At 41.2% G+C, this 22,239-nt stretch overlaps 1 protein-coding gene across 2 annotated transcripts in view; it reads right to left on the bottom strand.

The window, feature by feature from the left end:
• Positions 1-9,889: 9,889 nt before the first annotated feature.
• The window catches only part of TERT (telomerase reverse transcriptase), a 121,079-nt gene continuing 108,729 nt past the window's right edge, over positions 9,890-22,239 (bottom strand). For both annotated transcript variants that reach the window (XM_075315027.1, XM_075315028.1), the window contains 3 exons: positions 20,953-21,077; positions 13,395-13,532; positions 9,890-10,233 (listed from right to left, as the gene is read on the bottom strand). In XM_075315027.1, the coding sequence (XP_075171142.1) occupies positions 10,130-10,233; positions 13,395-13,532; positions 20,953-21,077 (367 nt within the window). In that variant the 3' untranslated portion in view covers positions 9,890-10,129. The remainder of the gene's footprint in view (positions 10,234-13,394; positions 13,533-20,952; positions 21,078-22,239) is intronic.

Here is a 22,239-nt window from a genome sequence, read left to right as displayed (position 1 = left end):
TGAAGGCGGCGGTCATTGAACTCTGTGACAGCGCTGCTGACAGGAGTTCAGCGATCATCGCAGGTAATATACCTCGCTAACCTCCTGATAGCAGCAGTCGTCATGCCCTGCAGTGACCTGGGCTGACCTATTGATGTTAGCTCAGGTCACTGCACGGCTCTCCCAGCAAATAGGGAACATTCTGTTCTTCATTGACTGGGACATTGACTATGGTATGGAACGTCGTGGGACCCCTTTGTATTACACCAGACCTGGATTTCTTTATCTTTCTAATAAATTGGTGAAAGAGGGAATGTGTTGGGGAGTGTTTTTCCAAATAAAAATGTGTTTGTTGTCTTTTTTTTTTTTAATTACTGCCTGGGTTGGTGATGTCGGGTATCTGATACATGCCTGACATCACTAACCCCAGGGCTTGATGCCAGGTGACATTACACATCTGGTATTAACCCCATATATTACCCCATTTGCCACCACACCAGGGGAACGGGATGAGCTGGGAAAAGCACCAGGACTGGCACATCTAATGGATGCGCTACTTCTGGGGCGGCTGCAGCCTGCTAATTTTAGGCTGGGGAGAGTCCAATAACTGTGAACCTCCCTAGTCTGAGAATACCAGACCACAGCTGTCTGCTTTACCTTGTCTGGTGATCCAATTTCGGGGGACCACGTGTTTTTTGTTTTAAATTATTTATTTAAAATAACAGCGTGGGGTGCCCTCTGTTTTGGATTACCAGCCAAGGTGAAGCTGCCAGCTGTGGTTTGCAGGCTGCAGCCGTTTGCTTTACCCTAGCTGGCTACAAAAGATAGGGGGACCGCATGTCTTTTTTTATTTATTTATTTTTTGGCTAAATACAAGACTAAGCACCTTAGTGCCACATGAAAGTCACAAAAGGGTGCCAGCTTAGAATATGCAGGGAGGTGGGACATTATATATGTCTTTCTCATCTATCTATCCATCCCTCCATTCATCCCTCTATCCCTCTGTCTCTATATCTATCTATCCATCTCTATATCTACTCATCTATTTATCTTTCTTGCTGCTTGCATTTTTTGCGGTCCGCAAAAAAACGGAAGGCACGCAGCTGTCACACGGATGCCACACGATTGCATCCGTAAAAAAAAGGACCGTTTTTTGCGGCCCGCAAAAACGGAACGGTCATGTGAATATAGCCTTAACAGCAGTCACTGCCTGCTGCCAATCACATGTGACCGTGTGCAGCCTGTGTGTGCGGGCTGTGTGTACAGGAGTTCAGCTGAGTTCAGATCAGCTGAATCAAGTGTCGGCCGATCAGGCTGGGGCCACACGGGGATTACTGCGATCCCCTCGCATTACACTCGGCTCACGCTCAGTACAGCAGAGCTAAGTGTCCCTGCGACTGAGGTCCGACTGTGCAAGCAGACCTCAGCTGTGGGGGGCGGTCCGTCACTCGAGGGGTGGGCCAGCACTGAGGAGGGGTGGGAGGGATTTCTCTCCCTCTCTCCTCCGTAGTCCACCGATGTACCGCAAGTGCAGTGCGATTTTTCTCTCACCCCATACACTTGAATGGGTAAAAGAGAGAGTCTTGCATTACAATTGCAGCATGCTGCGATTGTTTTCTCGGTCCAATTAGGGCTGAGAAAATAATCGCTCATGTGTGCTGACACACAGGCTAATATTGGTCCGAGTGGAATGCGATGTTTTATCGCACTCCACTCGCACTGTTTTTCTCGCCGTGTGGCTTAGACCTTACTTGTTTTGTGTCCCCCTGCATCCATCACAGCGTGTGCAGGCTGGAGTTCAGCTGAGTTCAGATCAGCTGACTCCAGTGCTGGACTGAACTCAGGTGACCTCACAGCCTGTACACGCTGTGATGGATGCAGGGGGACACAGAACAAGTAATCGGCCGACACTGGAGTCATCTGATTACTTGGGATGAATGAGCAGTAAAATGCTCTGGTGCTCGATGGGCAAAGCCCATGTCGATTTTTTTTTTTAAAAAAATTAAAAATAAAAAAACAAAAAAATCACATTGTTTGTTGGCTCCTGCTGCCTTTTCTATTGCTAAGGGTAACCCAAGCAGCTACTGGCTGCTAACCCCCGCTGCTTGGTGTTACTTTCACTGGCAATAGAAATCCAGGGAAGCATTTTTTTTTTATTATAAAGGTTTTTGCCTGAAAACGTGGGCTTCGCCATATTTTTTGTACGCTAGCCAGGTACAGCAGGCAGGTACGGCTGCCCCCAATCCCCAGCTGCCTATTTGTACCCGGCTGGGAACCAAAAATATAGAGCCCTTTTTTTTTTCATGAATTTCATGAAATAATTTAAAAAAAAAAATGACGTGGGCTCCGCCGAATTTTTGAGTCCAGCCAGGTACAACTAGGCAGCTGGGGATTGGAATCCGCAGTGCAGGGTGCCCAAACTTTCTGGGGCCCCCGCTGCGAATTGCAGTCCACAGCCGCCCCAGAAAATGGCGCTTTCATAGAAGCGCCATCTTCTGGTGCTGTATCCAACTCTTCCAGTGGCTCTGGTGGCAGGTGGCACGCTGGGTAATAAGGGGTTAATACCAGCTATGTTTTACCAGCTGGTATAAAGCCCGAGATTCTTAATGTCAGGCCAAGTTTGACCTGGCGATTAAGAATCTCCAATAAAAGGTTTGCATAAATAAAAAAAAAAGACACTACACAGAGAAAAATACTTTATTAGAAATAAATACACAGACACAGTAGGGACTCCATGTTTATTACTCCCTCCACAATGGAGAGATTTCTTTACTGACCATGCCAGGAGAGAGCGAGGGGGGGAGGAAAAGAGAGCGGGGGGTGGAGGAAAAGAGAGCGAGGGGGGGGAAGAGAGCGAGGGGGGAGGAGGAAAAGAGAGCGAGGGGGGAGGAGGAAAAGAGAGCGAGGGAGGGGGGAAGAGAGAGCGAGGGGGGGGTGGAAGAGAGAGCGAGGGGGGGTGGAAGAGAGCGAGGGGGGGGAGAGAGCGAGGGGGTGGAAGAGAGCGAGGGGGTGGAAGAGAGCGAGGGGGGGTGGAAGAGAGCGAGGGGGGGTGGAAGAGAGAGCGAGGGGGGGAAGAGAGCGAGGGTGGAAGAGAGAGCAAGGGGGGGAAGAGAGAGCGAGGGGGGGGAAGAGAGCGAGAGGGAAAAGAGGGGGGGCAGAAGAGTGGGGGGAGAGAAGAGAGTGGGGAAAGAAGAGAGGGGGGGCAGAGGTGCTCTGTCATCAACTGTCTCCACTCTGTGACTTGTGGTGCAGGTGACAGAGTGCAGACAGTTGGTCCCATGCAGCAGGACAGATGGCAGAGCACAGCGGTGACATGCCTGTCAGTGTCTTGCCGCGTCCTGCAGTGCTGCTGGGAGGAGCACATGATCACACTGCTCTACACCGGCCGCTCTCCTGACATCGCAGCAGAGCGGCCGGGTGGAGAGTGTAAGCACATACTTACATGCAGGGGGGATTTCAGCTGAAGAACCCCCCTGTACTGCACACTGGCGCCCCGTGCCTCACCATCTGCAGGATGCTTAGCTGGCTCCACACTGACGTCCTCCAGCTCCTAACCTCGATGCTGGGCTGTAACGTGCGGTAGTCACCGCCCACAGCCCTGTCACTCAATCTGAGTGGTGCCAGCCTCCTCTGACATACCCGACAAGTTTGAGAGCCCGGAACTTGCCGGGACGTAAGAGGATACTGGCGGCCACAGCTCCAGGGGGTCATGTGACAGGCACTGAGCGTGCAGGATAGCGCCGCTCAGTGCCAGAAATGGAAACAGAAGCCAATGAAGAAGATGCATATAATGGTAAGTAGAACTTATACAGAAAATAAAAAAAAATGGGTGAACCACCCCTTTAAATGTCTGCTGGCAAATGCAAGAAGTCTTGTAAACAAAATGAATGCGTTAGAGACTCTTGTCAACCACTTATTACAATGTGGTGGGCATTACGGAAACCTGGCTGGATGAGAGCCATGACTGGATGACAAACATAGAGGGTAACACCACATTCAGAAAGGACAGGAAAGACAAAAAAGGTGGAGGGGTGTGTATATTTATCAAATCTAATAATGAAAAGCTGCTAATTGGAATTTTCTAAAAAGCCTTTTAGCATGGCTGAACAGGTAGAGGATGAAATGCTGCAACAAATTGAAAAGGCAGCTAATAATAATAGGATCCTTATTATGGGGGATTTCAACTATCCAGATATTCAGTGGGACATAGAATCTTCAGGTTGCGTTAAAAACTGTAAGTTCTTATCTACAATTCATGATAATTATGTCTCTCAGATGGTAGATGAACCGACCAAGGGAGATAATTTGCTGTGTTTGCTCCTTGTGAAATAGACCAGCCACAATTTCGGATCTACAGGTCCGGGAGCACTTGGGCACCAGCGATCATAATATGGTAAGCTTCAATGTAATACTCAATAGAACATTTCAAAGGGGAAATGCTAAAACCTGGAATTTTAGGAAAGCTGATTTGAACAAATTAAGGGAAGAGCTTAAATGTGTAGATTGGGACAATGTTATGGTAACTGGGGATACTGAACATAAATGGGGAAAGTTTAAGGATATACTACTAGAGTCCTGTAAAAAACTTATACCCTCTGGTAATAAAACGTCCCGGAATAAAAAGAAACCACTATGGATAAATAAGACTGTACAAAGTATAATAAAACAAAAACAAAGGGCGTTTAAAATCTTAAAGGCAGAGAATACAGAAATAGCATTTCAGGAGTATAAAGATATCAATAGGAAATGCAAAAAAAGAAATCAAGCAAGCAAAATTAGCTACTGAAACAAAAATCGTCAAGGACATTAAAATAAACTCCAAAACATTTTATAAATATGTCATTGCCAAAAGAAGAAAAAAGAATAGTATCGGCCCCTTAAAATATAACAGCATAATTAATGGTTGTTTTCAGAAGTACTTTTGACCTCTTCACAAGCATGATTCAGTCCCTTTCTTCCCCCATGGTGTCTCCCCATAAAGTCTACATTAGACTTAGATTGTCCTTTTTTCACACTCCATGGTTGATAAACCTTATTTGAACAACAGTACTGGGCATCAATGAGCCAGGCAGGCTATTAATCTTAAACAGAGGAAATGACCCATCAGTCTATATTAATATCTCATACCCCACATGACAAGGCCAACTAAGTGAAAAGTAGGGAGCAGCATGAAATTGTGCAAAGATGCTAATCCTTATTGAAATTATACAAACATTTTAAGAGCGTAGATATAACCAGTTTGAATGCATGGAGGGTAGTACAAAAGTGCCTATATCACACCATAAAATGATCAATCCACACCATATATAAAGAAAGTGTCCAACTGCAGATAAATAGTATAAGGGTATGTGCGCACGTTGCTTTTTACCTGCTTTTTTGCTGCTTTTTCTTCTGCGCTGTTTAATGCCAAAATGGATGTGTTCTTCTATTCAAGCAAAGTCTATGGGAATTTGGGTTTCTTGTTCACACTATGTTGTTCAAAATGCTGCCTTTTTGTGGCAGAACTTTGGTCAAAAATTCAGCTTTGCAGTGCAAAACCCAAATGGCAAAAACAATTGACATGTTGCTTCTTTGAAAAGCTGAGTTTTTGACCAAAGTTCTGCCACAAAAAGGCAGCATTTTGAACAGCATAGTGTGAACAAGAAACCCAAATTCCCATAGACTTTGCTTGAATAGAAGAACACATCCATTTTGGCATTAAACAGCGCAGAAGAAAAAGCAGCAAAAAAAGCAGGTAAAAAGCAGGTAAAAAGCAACGTGCGCACATACCCTAAGGCCTTGTGTGCAAGCTGCTTTTTTTGCTGCATTTTTGCTGCAGTTTGGGGTCGTAAACTGCATGTATGACCTTCCCCAGCAAAGTCTATGAGAAATCAGAAAGGTTGTGCGCACATTGCTTCTTTTTTTGCCAGCAGTTTTCATTGCAGAAAAAATAAGCAGCATGTCAATTCTTTTCTGCGCTTTTTCCTGCATTTTGCCATTGACAATGTTAAAAAAACCAAAGAGGCAAAAACACAGCCAAAAACGCACCGAAAACGCGGCAAAAACATATGAATTTTTTTAATGCACTTTTTCTGCCAGAGGACGCGTTTTTCGCTGGAGAAACAAAACTGCAGTGTGCGCACATACCCTAAATGCTACAGGTAGTGCACATCAAAATGAGTAGTTAGCAGGTGCATAAGTTTATCCGAGGTGCGGCACAGACACAGGACAGGTGGGGACTCAAACGATCGTTTTGTGGCTATTAAACCCGCTTCTTCATGGAGAGGTACACCTCTCCAAGGTGGAATGCAGTGTTTACACTCTTTTGGGTTACTAATACGGCATTATGAACTTCAGATGACACTTCACTTGGAAGCACTAGTGGCTATGCAGTATAGTGTTTGGCCATAGGCTGAAGGCGACAATAGATATTTCCTGCAAGTGGCATTATGAGCCGCTACTGTACGTCCCAATATGGAACACAGTACTGACTTTTGACTCGCTAGCAAGCCACTGGGTGCGTGTCACACATTGGTTCTTACAGACATCACGGACTGTCATAACGTTGTAGGGATCTGTACAGACTAGAGATTCTGACATTCCACCTAATAACTTCTCCAATGTCTGTCATCAGCGCAGACAGACCCAGGGATCGAATAACAGATTGGTAGTTCATAGGCAGGCTTGCAAGAGTTAATCACTGTTGATCTGCTTGTTAGTCTCCTTTGATGTGTTGTGGGGGAGCCAATCACATCTGCTCCCCTCCCATATATGCTGGCTAGATCATTTCTTGTATGCCAGCTATAGTTTATCTAAGCTGGTCTTGTGAGGTGTTATGGTCCAGATTAACTGGTGGTTATAGTATTTGTTGCTGTGTGTGGCTGTGAAGTTAACCCTTGTTGTCTTTTTTGTTGCACCTTCCTGCTCTTGCTTTCCTCCTGAGTCTCTAATTGTTTGTTCATGTGAGTTTGCAGTGTGTCAGATTTCTGATTTTCCCCGGTCTGTCTTTATCGGTGTTTCCATGTCACTCCTGTCCCTTCCCTGGTGGGAGGGAAGAATCAGATTAGTTCTGGTCAGTAGCATAAGCCAGGCATGAGACTCAGGCATCCCAACTATTAGGGGTAACCCTTAGAATAGGATTAGCCTATGGACCCCTAGCATGAGATACAGCATAGGAGCCCGTTCTTCGATATCCTACAGTCACGTTGTGACAGTAGGTGCACAGATGACATTGATTGACTGGGAAGTGTTGTCAATAATGCCGCTTGTATAAATCACATGTGAATTGGAAACTTACCTGTGTTTAAAATTATCTTGATGAGGTGCAGGATTTATATGATTGGTCAAAGCAGTGTAGAAATGGAGGGTATATACAATATTAACTGGAAAGAAAGAGTGTAATTGTATCTTATCTAAGTAAAAAGGATGTTGCAAAAGGGACAACTGCTCACCAGATAGGGGGTGTGAAGCCACAAACACAGAATAAACGTTTTAGCAACGCTGCTGCAGACCAACAGTAACGTAAATAAATTGAATTCAATAGATTGTCCCTGCAAGAAACAATTTATAGGGAGAAGAACACAACCTCTTCGCAATAGGTTAAACTCATATAGGGCCAATATCCTTAAAGTTTTCATCCTATATGGACTTTATAGACATTGTGCTTTGCCACATAACAAAAACAGAGCCACAGCGGTGCACGGTATTCTGGGGAAGAGGGTGCTATTTATTTTTACATTCCAATTTCACTTAATAAAAATATCCTCTCACAATTCTCTAATTCTACAAATACGACATATTTCCTAACAATTTCATTCTTCAATACTTTTTCTCTTTATTTTGAACCAACTTTAATTCATTTGGACTGTCATATGACGACATTGTGCTTCACTTTGCGCTTGTTTTTGAATGTTTTGTCTATCTAAATCTGTATATTGTCATAAATCTTACCAGTAGTTTATCCTGAAGACATTGACATTACTTCGAAACACTGACAATAAACTACACTTTGATCTTCTCAAATTTTTCATATATAACGGCATTGCAGGATCAACCCCTTCATTTCCAGCCTTCATAAATGGAGGGTATACTACACATTTCTATGTCCCCTGCAGAGAGGAGTGTGTGAAACACAGTCGTCTTATGTTTTGGCTTGGGCATTTATTCATTATGTTAGATATGTCAACTTTCACATAATGATGTTACAATTTCGTTCATGCTTATACAGTGTAATTCAAATGGATTTAACCATTTCTTGATAAGAAATAACAAAATGAATCTGAAAGTCTATAATAAAGTGATATGATAAATGTAAAAACTATGCAAAAGTCTCAAAAGTGAATATAAACCTATAAATGACTCCCCAACAGAATGTAAGCTAATACATGGAGCAATGCCAGAGTAGAAACATACAAATTAATTTTATTAATCAAAAATAGTACACAGAAAAGAAATAAAAAACACCCCATAAAACAGAAAAAAAGAGAGCCAAGGCAGTGTGATCTATAACAAATCACGCTATGGCAACAGAAATACATATATGATAAACAGATGATCCAAAAAATAAATAAATAGACAGGTGGGAATTACATGCATAGCAAAGGCTTGAAATAACAGCAAATGTCAGAGGGCAAAGTTCATAAATAATGAGATAAAATGCAGAGCAGAATACATGAAAAAGTGAATAAGTGCCTGTATCACAATGGAATTAGTAATAATCAAAAAGCTACACTAGCTCCAAATAAGTACCACTGAGGATCTAATAAACCTTGAACTAATAACGTGCAAGTCAAATTACATACTAAACTGCAGCATCATAAGTGAACCTGTAAAAAGAGGACCACCCTGTCCAGTGCCCAAACGTGTGGTCTGCAGTATCATCAGGAGGCACTATAGTTCTTGTATATGGTGTGTTTGTCCCCTCTGTTCACCAGTGTAATTGGGTGCGCGTGATCTGGCCATCACCTCACTAGACACCGCGCCCCCCGGAAGTCACAGTGCAGATGCGCATGCAGAGCGGTATCCATTAGCTACTCTAAACCATATAATTATCTGACATATAGAGGATAAACATACAAAAAAACAAAGAAAAACCACTAAAAACTATTTTTATTTATAATCTATTAATATTAAATTATATTCATTCGGTTAAAATCATATAGGATGATACCCAGGCAACCTTAGGGAATTTTAGGTCCCAGTCCTTGAATATCCTATTTGTCAGTTATTATTATTGTAGTAGAAGCGGCACTATACTGTACACACCCATTATTGTTCACTACCCAACCTAATACCTCACTGTGTGTTTTCACTCTTATATGACATCTGTCTGGTACTTGGCTATAAGGGTATTATCCTATATGATTTTAACCGAATGAATATAACTTGATATAAATAGATTATAAATAAAAGTTGTTTTTAGAGGTTTTTCTTTGGTATTTGAATGGTACCCATTAGCATAATAGGTGAGGTGGGGGAGGAAGTGACAGCACAGGATGCGCGCACACCCAACAGAAGGCTGGGATCTCCATATTTGAAGTGGGATCTGAGAATGGAAAGGATTCTATCTTATGCCCAAGAGTTTCAATTAGACAATCATAGAAAATAAAAAAAACTAGTAATCTGGAGCTGATGGGATTAGAATTAGAGATTGTATTGCATTTTATTGCCATCTAGTGGCCAAAAAAGATTACACCATCATTAACATCATGTCAGTTCGTCATGCAAAATATATATACTCTACTCACAAAAAGTTAGTGATATTTAGATTTCAATGAAATTTATGTAAAACATGAAAAGTTCACATTGGTAATGAAATTGAATATGTATACATGTTCTGAATAAAGTCTGGACCCGACGAAGCGCACGCGAGCACGAAACGGCTACCGTTGTCTCTGACGCCCCCGCATCACTTCCTGCTTTTTGATGTTTATTTTTTAAAGAATAAACAAAGATTTTTACTTGGTGCCAACTCCTTTCTTCTTCTATTCCGAAGTTATTACATGTGTTCTAATGGAGAGTGTTACATCACAGGTGTTTTTTTTCAGTCTCTGTCATGACCTATTTGTTGCACTGCATTACTTAAAAATGAATGTGGAGCAGTGAATGTTGTGTTAGTGCTGGACTTTTCTTTCTTTGGCTGAATTTTCAATAGGACACACTTGCAGTTGAGTTAATCCGTTATTGTTGAAAAATCTTTATGAAAGGATGCATCAGTCACTTCTTTAAGAAGACCAACTGTTTGTTTTGAAAGCCTTCTAGAAAGTTGCTGTTTGCCTGAAGAGAAATAGATGCATTTGTCAATTTTGCAACTTTATGGTAAGATGCATGTAAATCCTCATTCCAATATGACAAGCTATGAAGAAAAAAGCAACAACAACTATGTGTACTTAATGTCAGTTATATCTTTGTCAATAGTGTGACACATGAAGCCAGGGCACAGGAGTGTCGGCGTGCGGGCTGTTTAACCCCTTAACGACCGAGGGCAGTAAAATTACGTCCTAGCGGTCATAACGTTACTGCCCGCGGTCTGCCGGCAGCAGCATGCCGCGATCGGCGCACATCTCAGCTGATTTTCACAGCTGAGATGTGTGCCTGCTAGGCACGAGCAGAATTGTTATCTGCTCATGCCGTTTAACCCCTGAAATGGCGCTGTCAATATGTGACAGCGCCATTATAAACGCGATCGCGGTCAAGTTTTACTTACCGCCCAATACCGGAAGTCGCGTGACATGAACACGTGACTTACGGTGGTTGTCATGGTAGCACAGGGTCATGTGATGACTCCTGTGCTAGACATGAACCACTTTCACTTTCGGTTTCTACGGAGGCCAGGGAAGCAGGAAGTGCACGTATCTGCTGTTTACAGCTGTGTAGCTGTGATCAGCAGATAGTGCAGAGAGATCGGATTGTTGATCGCTATAGCCCCCTAGGGGAACTAATAAAATAAAAAAAAAAAGTAAAAAAAAAAGTTTTAAAAAATTAAAAAAAAAAAACCTAATAGTTCAAATCACCCCCCTTTCGCCCCATTGAAAATTAAAGGGTTAGAAAAATAAAAAATATACACACATTTGGTATCGCCGCGTTCGGAAACGCCCGATCTATCAAAATATAAAATCAATTAATCTGATCAGTAAACGGCGTAGCGGCAAAAAATTCCAAATGCCAAAATGAGGTTTTTTTGTCGACACAACTTTTGCGCAAAATGCAATAACAGGCGATCAAAACGTAGCATCTGCGCAAAAATGGTACCGTTAAAAACGTCAGGTCGAGACGCAAAAAATAAGCTGTCACTGGGCCATAGATCCCGAAAAATGAGAACGCTACGGGTCACGGAATATGGCGTAAAATGTGCGCCACTTTTTTCAGACAAACTTACGAATTTTTTTTAACCCCTTATATAAAAGTAAATCTATACATGTTTGTTGTCCACAAACTTGCACTGACCTGAGGCATCACACCCACACATCAGTTTTACCATACAGTGAACACAGTGAATAAAATATCTCAAAAACAATAGTGCTATCGCACTTTTTTTGCAATTTTTCTGCATTTGGAATTTTTTTGTCGTTTTCCAGTACACTATATGGTTAAACCTATGGTTTCATTTAAAAGTACAGCTCGTTCCGCAAAAAATGAGCCCTCACATGACCATATTGACTGAAAAATAAAAAAGTTACGTCTCTCAGAAAAAGAATGGCGGAAAAAAAACGGAAAGCGAAAAATCGGCCGGTCGTGAAGGGGTTAAGGGATCTACAAAGTGAAGCCTGTTTTAAAAAATCATAAAGAAAAAGTTCCTGTTTAAAATTAACAAATTTTATTAGTCATTTACTATAAAAAACTGTCGGTGCAGTCATACAGAATAGCCACTTAAAAGTGGTTGAGCGGGTGAGAGGGACAAGTGCACCAGATGTCGATATTGAAGATGTTATTGGGTATAGGAGGGGGTTGGCTAATTCTGGCCCTATGAATTCCCCCTACCTACCAGCGGAGTGTAAACACCCTAACACTCGGTGCCCCCGCTCCTCGGCGGCTGTCCCTTACTGACCCTCCAAATCCACAAAACCACCATCACCATATAGTGTAAGTGCAAAAAGTGCAGGTCAAAAACAATAATTGTCAGGGTAACTACTCTATAGAGTCAGTAAATGTCAAATTGCAGTAGTTCCCTTAAGGATAAACAGACAATACTTATATCCTGAAAGACAAGTCAATGCAAATATAGTCAAAAAACTGCTTAAGCACCTGCACACCCATCTCAGGTAATAGTACTTATCATCTCTATACGATTAAAGTACTTATCAGATCGCTTGTCATCTCAACGCGTTTCTCCCTCAGGATATCTGGGGGTTCATCAGGAGATGTTCAGAGGTCTATAGAACCGATACCACAATGGAGATCCGGTTACAGCTGTGCCTGGTGGCGCCACTACGGACCACAAAAATCTGGGTCCTGTCTCATTAGTGGTGTCAGGTCATTAGTGGTGTCAGGAGTAATGCCTCATCATGCCATACGCCACCTCCACTTTAATCAGCTCGGTCAGTGCTGTATTACCCCGCCCCCAAGAGGCTTACCGTCCGTTTTCTTTGAACCGCCGCGCCATTTCACCGGCGGTCGCTTCCGGTGTGAGTTCCATCTGACGTCATACAGGACGTAGTATGCTTTCCATACTACACTGACGCAGCAATGACCCTGACTGTGTGAACAAGGCCACCTTGGCCGAAACGTTTCTTGTTGTTTGGTCGCATATCCTACTGTTGGGGTTCTGGCTTCCATTTCCCCTGTATAGTACTCCCTTCAAGCATTGTTAAAAATAATATTTGTTTTCACTTTTGCATCAAAAACGAGTGAGCAGTGTTTTTCTTGACTATGGTGTGAAAATGGCAACATGGATAATTTTTTTTTTTCTTCAAAGTTCTAATTTTATTTCTTTAATAAAACAAAAACAAAAAAACAAACAAAACAAAACAAAAGAAACACTGGACAAGATTGGTAATGCCGTAATTGTACTCATGAGGAGAATCATATTGCAATGTCATTTTTACCACACGATGTACGCTGTAAAAACAATTCCCAATAAACAATCCCAGGATTGCATGTTTTTTTTTTTTAGAATTACACTGCACTTGGAAATTTTTTCCTGTTTTCCAGGACACAGTGATAAAGTGAATGTTGTCACCTTAAGTTCATTCCACACAAAAAAGCCCCCATCGTCCATGTGGACAGCAAAATAAAAAAGTTATAGCTCTTGGTAGAAGAGGAGGGAATAACAGAAATAGAAAACCCCCCCAAAAAAACAAAGTGCCACATGGGGGAGGTGTAAAAAGGCTAAGATACCTGTACATTGTGTTGAAAATGAAAAGTGTAGCATTAGGACAGAACACGCACCAGACTAGATTAATGGTTGGACACAAAGCACTTGTAAAGAACCTACTTACAATTGTAAAGCGGGACAAGCAGCGTCTTGTACAATGACTTGTGATTAGACAGCTTTGTAAGAAATGCATGACAATTCAGCCATTGGGCTGACTCAAAAGGAAACGGTCCAGATGCATTTTTAGTCCCAAGAGTAAAATCTGTAGACAAAAAATTACAACATTTTACTTTTAAAGCTACTGAATAAAAGGACACACAAAAAAAGAAAAATTAAAAACCTGTACATTGTAAAGTTAAAACAGCAACTAATGCTAGGACTATAAGAACTTGTGTAACAAGCATGGATGTGAAAACGTAACTGCCGGAATTATGAAGTATTGCAAAATGTTTTGATCTATGAGAAAGTTTGTGACAACTATATAGAATTTGTCAAATTTATCCTCCTCTCAATGTGAGCTGTTATTTGGACGCAATACTTGTACAGTTTCATGTCACCATAGAACGTTAGCCATATACATAACAAAAAAAGCATAAAGCAATTTTTTTACAAAGATAATAATAATAATAATAATAATACAAAAAAAAAATCATAATGAAAGCACACACATTCATCCTTGACTGGGTCACTTTTGACTTGAGCCAAAACTCAAATAAAGCTTTTACCTTCTGGAGTCCCCTCTTGTGAAGGAAGGGGTACTGTCACAGGGGTATTACGTAAAGGTTGTAGTGAGTGGGTGAACGCACACCAGCGCTCGTTGGATCTGCTTTGCTTACCAGTTAACTGAGCAGACATTACTTGTACTGGCCCTGCTAGATCTGCAGTTCTTTTTGTCTTTCTTGGCTTTCCGTCCTGAGCTGTCTCAGCTATTGATTTCTCCACTCCACTCTGCAATATGTACTCAGCACTTTGACTTGGTAGTCTTGGTAGATAGCTTGCTACTCAGTGGGCTTGGAGGTGTGAGCCATGGAAAGAGAAATCACTTTGGATTTGATCATGGAGATTCCTGCTTGGAAGTTTGTTTGGGGTCTTCCTATTCATTATAACCTTTTGATTTATTTCCCATTCCTTCCCCTTTTTTGCCCACCTGTTATTTGGGTTGCATGTTAAGTGAATGCAGTTTTTTTTCCCCTATCGTTTTCCCTTTTTGTCTATCTTAGAGCAGGACTAGTGTTTCTGCTGCACTGCTCACTAGACAGTGAGTAGGGTCAGACAGGCCATGTGACCGCCACAGGGGGGAGAAAGAACCAGTCTAGGGACATCAAGGGAGCTCCAGGTTGCTCAGGCTGATTGACAGGGGTTACCATTCCTGTGGGTCACTAGAGGCAGTGGTTTTCACCCCATCCTCGCCGTGCACCGTTCAGTCTCTTGGTGGAGCTCGATAATCAGGGACTGCCCTGGAGTGGAACTTGGTACCTACCAACAGTAAGTCCAACCCCACAATCAGTACTTCTGAAGCTGGAAAGTGTACACCTGGCTTCAGAAAGTGTTCACCTGGCTTCAGAGGTGCAATGACCGTGGGAAAGTAAGTCACGCATATGCACGAGATTTGCAGACAGCTGGTGATGATGCTGACTCATGCAAATCATGTTATCATACCCATAGGGGCGCGATAACATGCCGAATGGGATGACTAGTCTTGGGAAACAAATAGACAGTAGCTGGAAGTTTTGAGGAATTGGAGAACTGGTCAGGTTCTGTTAAAGAAGAAAGTCTGCAAATTACACAGACAAAGTAGTAAAGAAACAAACAATGCAATAGGGAAGAGGGTAAGAAAGGGGATGAACCAGAAAGGGAGGTCGCTAAACTGCCTACAACAGGGATTGTGTCAAACACTTCTCATCCAGTATGAAAACATTGGAAAGGACATTAACACAAACCAGGAAAACCAAATGTCAAAGAAATCATTTTCTTTATTGTCATCCTATGCTCTAGTCACCTCCTTGTACAGCACAATACAGGTAATGCCTCAATTTATAACAGGCAGGGGTATGAAGAATTCTATAGGCTGTATTTACAATGTGGCAAATTATTCTCAAAGTGCCCTAATAGTCCATTTTTATTTGTAGATGTGGGACTGGGAAGCATTAAAAGCAAGGCATACTTTGGGGTCATTTTGGGGTTTGTACAACATGTTTTAAAATGAAGAGATGTTTTGACATAATAGAAATATAAGGGGGTATCTGTTCTACTCCAGGAAACATGTAACCTTGAGCCTGGGGCTGAGGCCCACCTCCAAAACACATGTGAGGCTGCAGGGAACATTCTATTACAATTTACAGGGGACTTGTACCACTGTGCAAGGATCTTACAATTGAGTTCTTGTAGCCTACATGACATAGAAAAGTTATATTATTTATATAATTTCAAAAAATTTGTCCCACGTTTATCAGTTCTTTAGACCACTCCTGAGAATAAATAAATCCACTGGAGCCCCAGTAACCATATCATTGACTCAAGATATTGTACATGTTGGTGCCTTAAGGCCACGTCTCACTAAGCGACATTGCTAGCGACATCGCTGCTGAGTCACGGTTTTGGTGACGCAACAGCGATCTTGCTAGTGATGTCACTGTGTGTGATATCCAGCAACGACCTGGTCCCTGCTGTGAGGTCGCTGGTCGTTGCTGAATGTCCTGGACCATTTTCTTCAAAGGCGATGTCCTGCTGGGCAGGACGCATCGCTATGTTTGACACTGTGAGACAGGGTCCCAATGACGAGAAACAACGCTAGTAAGGACAGCACCACCATAGGGTTAATAGGAAACGTGCCACCACCAATAAGCACAGAAGCAAAAAACAGAATTTATAATGGGTATATGGGGCACATCTTCACGAAATGTACCAATCTAAAATAAAACAGAGTCCAAGCAGTCATATGCAAAATGTGAAAACGTGGGTTTTTTGGATTGGTACATTTAGTGAAGCTGTGCCCCATATACCCATTATAAATTCTGTTTTTTGCTAGGGTCCCAATAACAGCAGAGATCGTTATACAGGTTGCTACTGCGACCTGTATCGTTACTGAGTCGTTGGTATGGTCTGACTGTGTGACATCCCACCAGCGACCTCCCAGCGACTTAGCAGGGATCCTTATCAGGTTGCATCGTTTTCGGGATCGCTGGTAAGTCGCTAAATGTGACAGGGGCTTTAGTGTCAAAGTACATTTTCTTGACTACCGTAAGTGAAGCTGAGGGGACTGAAAATATTATTAATTTATTTGTGAGGTATGACTGTTTTCAGATCATTCAAAATTTGAAAATTGCAAATACTTCTAAATTTGCAAGACATTTTAGATATTTTCATGAATAAACACAAATCATATCAACCTAAATCTACCACTAACAAAGTACAATATATCATGACAAAACAACTAGGAATCACTGGGATCAGAAGAAGTATTGCAGAGTTATTACCACATGAAGTTACCTGTCAGAATTTAAAAATGGGGCTTGGGCAGGAAGGTCAAATCTAGCTATGTATGGAACAGGTTAAGAGCTACCCCTTAATGAAAACTCCCCTTTGATAAACTGTGTAATAGAGTTGCTTTGTCATATACAGTAGTATATATAGTATAGTATATACATATACTGTGTAATAGAGTTGCTTTGTCATATACAGTAGGTACACTGAAATTGAAGGAAGATTATGGTAACGATATCAAATGTAAAACTCTTTAATGACCTATTAAGTACGGCATTGTTTGCTGTGCTACATAGTAGGCATCTGTCTATAACTGCAGCTTGATAAAAATGTAACAATTTAAATGCCTCTGTCATTCTCCGACACTGGCATTTAAATGACATCAGTAATGGTGCTTGTGGCCACTGGTTCCAATGGCGTGATAGCGGGTTACTGATGTGCTACCATGGCAGCCAGAGGCCAGCTGAAGGCCCCTGTAACTGCAATGTTGGTTCTCCTGTGGAGCTGAGTCATTGGCGGAGTATTATAGGAGAACAACAATATTATACTGGGTTATTTCATTATATATTGTAAGCAGAAAAAAAATACAGTAAGGGCCAAGTGTTGGCACCCTTGAAATTGTTCCAGAAAATTAACTATTTCTTTCAGAAAATTATTAAAATTACACATTTTTACTTCCTTTGAGTGTATGGCAAAAACACCGAAACACAGAGGGAAAAAAAGGCAAATTGGACATAATTTCACACAAAATCCCCAAAATGGGCTGGACAAAGTGATGGCACCGTCAACTTAATATTTGGTTGGAATAAATAACTGCAATTATTTGTTTCCTATAATCATCAAACAAGTTTCTAACACCTCTCAACTGGAATTTTTGACCACTCTTCTTTTGCAAACTGCTCCAAGTCTCTCATATCTAAAGAGCGCCTTTCTCCTAAAAGCAATTTTATGATCTCTCCACAGCTGTTAAATGAGTTTTAGATCCAGACTCATTGCTGCCACTTCAGAACTCTCCAGCGCTTTCTTTCCATCCATTTCTTGGGGTTTCTTGAAACATGTTTGGGGTCATTGTCCTGCTAGAAGACTCATGATTTAGGGTGTAAACCCCCATTTCTGACATTGGGATTACAAAAAAATCTTTTGGTAATCCTCAGATTTCACAGTACCTTGCATACAGTCAAGGCACCCAGTGCCCCAAACCCCAAAACATCTTTTAAGCTCCATCATATTTGACTGTAGGTATTGTGTTTTTTTCTTTGTGGGCTTCATTTCAGTTCCAATAAAAAGTGCAATGATGTGCTTTACCAAAAAGATCTATCTTCGTGTCATCTGACCACAAGCCGCTTTCTCAGAAGGATTTCTCCTGCCATAGGGTGTCATTTACTTTAAATATCAACAGATAGCTCGCACTGACACAGATATACTCTGAGCCTGCAGGACAGCTTCAATTTCTTTGGAACTTTATTGGATGTCCTTATCCAACCTTCCAGAGTTGCAATCCTTCATCGAGTTTTTTCTTCCATCCACGTCCAGGGAGATTAACTTTCATGCCATGGGTTGTAAACTTTTTAATTATGTTGCACACCGTGGACAAAGGAACATCAAGATCTCTGTAGATGGACTTGTAACCAGGGCTGTGGAGTCAGAGTCATACCGCTCAAGAAGGAGACAGGTTCTGTGTACTAGAGATTAACGTGTTTGGTCAGACATGTGAATATCAACCCAAGAACAAAAGCAAAAGACCTTGTGAAGGTGCTGGCGTCAGCTGGTAAGATTGTGTCATTATCCACAGTGAAATGAGTAGTGTATCAACATGGGCTGAGATGCCACTGTCAGCAAGAAACCATTACTCCAAAAGAAACCTAAAACAGCCAGATTAGAGTTTTCAGGAACATAGACCTTAATTTTTGGAGACATGTTCTGTGGTCTGACGAAACTAAAATTGAACTGTTTGGCTATAAAGTTCATTGCTACATTTGGAGGAAAAAGGGAGAAGCTTTGGAGCTTAAGAACACCATCTCAACTGTGAAACACGGGGGTGGCAGCATCATGTTGTGGGGTTGTTTTGCTGCAGGAAGGACTGGTGCACTTCACAAAATAGATGGCATCATGAGCAAAGAAGATTATGTGGCAATACTGAAGCAAGATCTCAAGATATTAGACAGGAACTTAAAGCTTGGGTAGAAATGGCTCTTCCAAATGGACAATGACCCAAAGCATACTGCCAAACTGGTTACAAAGGGGCTTAAGGATAACAAAGTCAATGTTTTGGGGCGGCCATCACAAAGCCCTGATTTCTACTGGAAGTAAAGCGCTATGGAATTAACAGTGCTATATAAGTGAATAAATATTATAAATTATTATATAAATCCTATTGAAAACTTGTGGACAAAGCTGAAAAGGCAGGTGCGAGCAACGTGACCTACAAACATTGCTCAGTTACATCAGTTCTGTCAGGAGGAATGGGCCCAAATTCCTACCACCTATGGTGGCATGCTTGTGATGGATATCCAAAACGTTTGACCAAAGTCATACAGTGAAAGGGCAATGCTACCAAATACTAATGGCAAAGATGGAAACATTACAAATTTGTAGAAAGTAATAAAAAGGCCTTAGAACATGCTCTCTCATTATTCTGGCATTTGGTAAATATAAATAATTTTGGTTCCTAATTGACCTAAAATGGGAAAGGTTTATTCTGATTTTATGTCAGATAGTGAGAAAAACATGCAGATGCGTCTTTATAGATAGAGTATGTAAACTTCTGGTTTCAACTGTATGAGGGAGTCGGAATCGGAATCAGGGAAATTGAGGAGTCGGAGGTTTCGCTTACCGACTCCCCAGCCCTGCCTGTAACCTTAAGATCATTGATGTTTTTCAACAATTTTCGTTCTCAAATTTTCAGAGTTTTTTTTCTCTTTTTTCTGTTCTCCATGCGTAGTGTGGCACACACAGACACACAATACAAAGTTGGAGTGAACTTCTTCCCCTCTTATCTGGTATCAATTGTGATTTTTTTATATTGCCCCCACCTAATACTTTCCACATGCTTGAAATAAATTATTTACCCACTATTTTGGAAAGGTGGCAACAATTTTGTCAGGACCATATTTGGGGTTTTATGTGAAATTATGTTCAACTTGTTTTTTTTGTTTTGTTCCAATACACACAAAAGTAAATAAACATGTATAACAACAATACTTCATTTTCTGGAACAATTTCAAGGGTGCCAACACTTTCAGCCATCACTATATAGATATATATATATATATATATATATATATATATATATATATATATACACACATACAGTACAGACCATTAGTTGGGACACACCTTCTCATCTCTAGAACAACTATTAAGAGGAGACTTTGTGCAGCAGGCCTTCATGGTAAAATAGCTGCTAGGAAACCATTGCTAAGGACAGGCAACAAGCAGAAGAGACTTGTTTGAGCTAAAGAACACAAGGAATGGACATTAGACCAATGGAAATCTGTGCTCTGATCTGATGAGTGCAAATTTGAGATCTTTGGATCCAACCACCGTGTCTTTGGTGAACGGATGGACTCTACATGCCTGGTTCCCACCGTGAAGCATGGAGGAGGAGGTGTGACTGTGTGGGGGTGCTTTTCTGGTGACACTGTTGGGGATTTATTTAAAATTGAAGGCATACTAAACCAACATGGCTACCACAGCATCTTGCAGCGGCATGCTATTCCAGCCGGTTTGCGTTTAGTTGGACCATCATTTATTTCTCAACAGGACAATGACCCCAAACACACCTCCAGGCTGTGTAAGGGCAATATGACTAGGAAGGAGAGTGATGGGATGCTACGCCAGATGACCTGGTCTCCACAGTCACCAGACCTGAACCCAATCAAGATGGTTTGGGGTGAGGTGGACCGCAGAGTGAAACCAAAAGGGCCAACAAGTGCTAAGCACTCCTGGGAACTCATTCAAAACTGTTGGAAAACCATTTCCGGTGACTACCTCTTGAAGCTCATCAAGAGAATGCCAAGAGTGTGCAAAGCAGTAATCAAAGCAAAAAGGTGGCTACTTTTTTTTGGTATTGCCATAAATGCATTGATCTGGAGAATCTATTGCCAGGTCAGTTTTAATCACACAATGAACACCATAGATAAACAAAAAATACTGGTAACATTTAGTGCAGAGAGGAAGTACATAATATTATAACATACCTTTATTTTTTTCCTTTAAAATAATGTAGAAACAAGGTGCCATGTCAGAAATTACCGTGAGAAAAAACAAAGGATTATTCTTTATACTATGATCAAACGGAAGTTGTCGAACACAAGTGTGGAACCTACAACAGCAAACACAATAAGCGGGACGGTAAGAAATTCCTGAACAAAGAATTACTGATTTTAACATAAAAAAATGATTAAATGGAATGAAAGCAGGGAATGTATACCTAAGGTTATCCAAAGACTAAATAACAGATTTTTCTTTACGGTCTTCAATATGGCATAACACTAGACAATTACTGTAGATTAACCAGGTTCATCACAGCATGAGTATAGCTCAAAGATAGCAGAGGAACCTAGATATGGAACTATATGCCATAACCCCTAGATTACCCCCTTTACGCCATGGCCATTGTCTGTTTTGTTTCCCCCCCAATCTTTGAAGAACCATACTTTTTGGATTTTTCAGTCACTATAGCTGTATTAGGACTTTGTTTTGCAGGACATTTAATACTTTTGAATGACACCATTTATGTTACCATAGAGTATACTGGAAAACGGGAAAAAAAATCCAAGTGCGGTGAAAATAAATTAAAAGAAGTTTAATTCTACAATTTTTTTTTCTTTAATTTAATTTACCACATTCACTATATGGTAAAACCGACCTGACAGTATGATTCCCCACGTCAAAAATACCAAACGTGTGTTTTTGTTCTTTTATTTATTTATGTAGTGAATTTTTAGGGGGAAATTTAGAAGAAATGTTTTTTTTGCTTTTGTTGCCATGTTTTGAGACTCGAAAAGTTTTAATTTTTCAGGATATGGGGTTATGGCTTATTTTTACACCCTTAGCTGACATTTTTACTGATACCATTTTGGGGTAGGTACAGTGTTATGAATATATTCCATCCCACAAGGACATTAAAAGGGAATCTGTCACCAGGTTTTTGCTCCTCCCATCTGAGACAGAGTCCCTGATTCCAGTGATGTGTCACTTACTGAGCTGTTTGCTGCCAGTTTGATAAAATCAATGTTTTCTCTGCTGCAGATCTAGCAGTTATACAGTGCTCATAAATGTGCTGGACTACCTGCAGCACGCCAAGTAGTCCTCTAATGATAATCTACTGCTAATTAATCAGTGATTTTATGAAAACTACACTACACAGCCCAGTAAATGACACCGCTGGAATCAGGATCTCTGCCCATATAGAATGCTGCTCTCAGATTACGTGGCAAAAACCTGGTGACAGATTCTCTTTATGTACATAACATTGGAGGTAT

Source organism: Anomaloglossus baeobatrachus, chromosome 6, assembly GCF_048569485.1.
Source record: "Anomaloglossus baeobatrachus isolate aAnoBae1 chromosome 6, aAnoBae1.hap1, whole genome shotgun sequence".
Classification (NCBI taxonomy): Eukaryota; Metazoa; Chordata; class Amphibia; order Anura; family Aromobatidae; genus Anomaloglossus; species Anomaloglossus baeobatrachus.
Note: the sequence above shows the minus strand (reverse complement) of the source record. Positions and strands in the feature narration are given on the sequence as shown.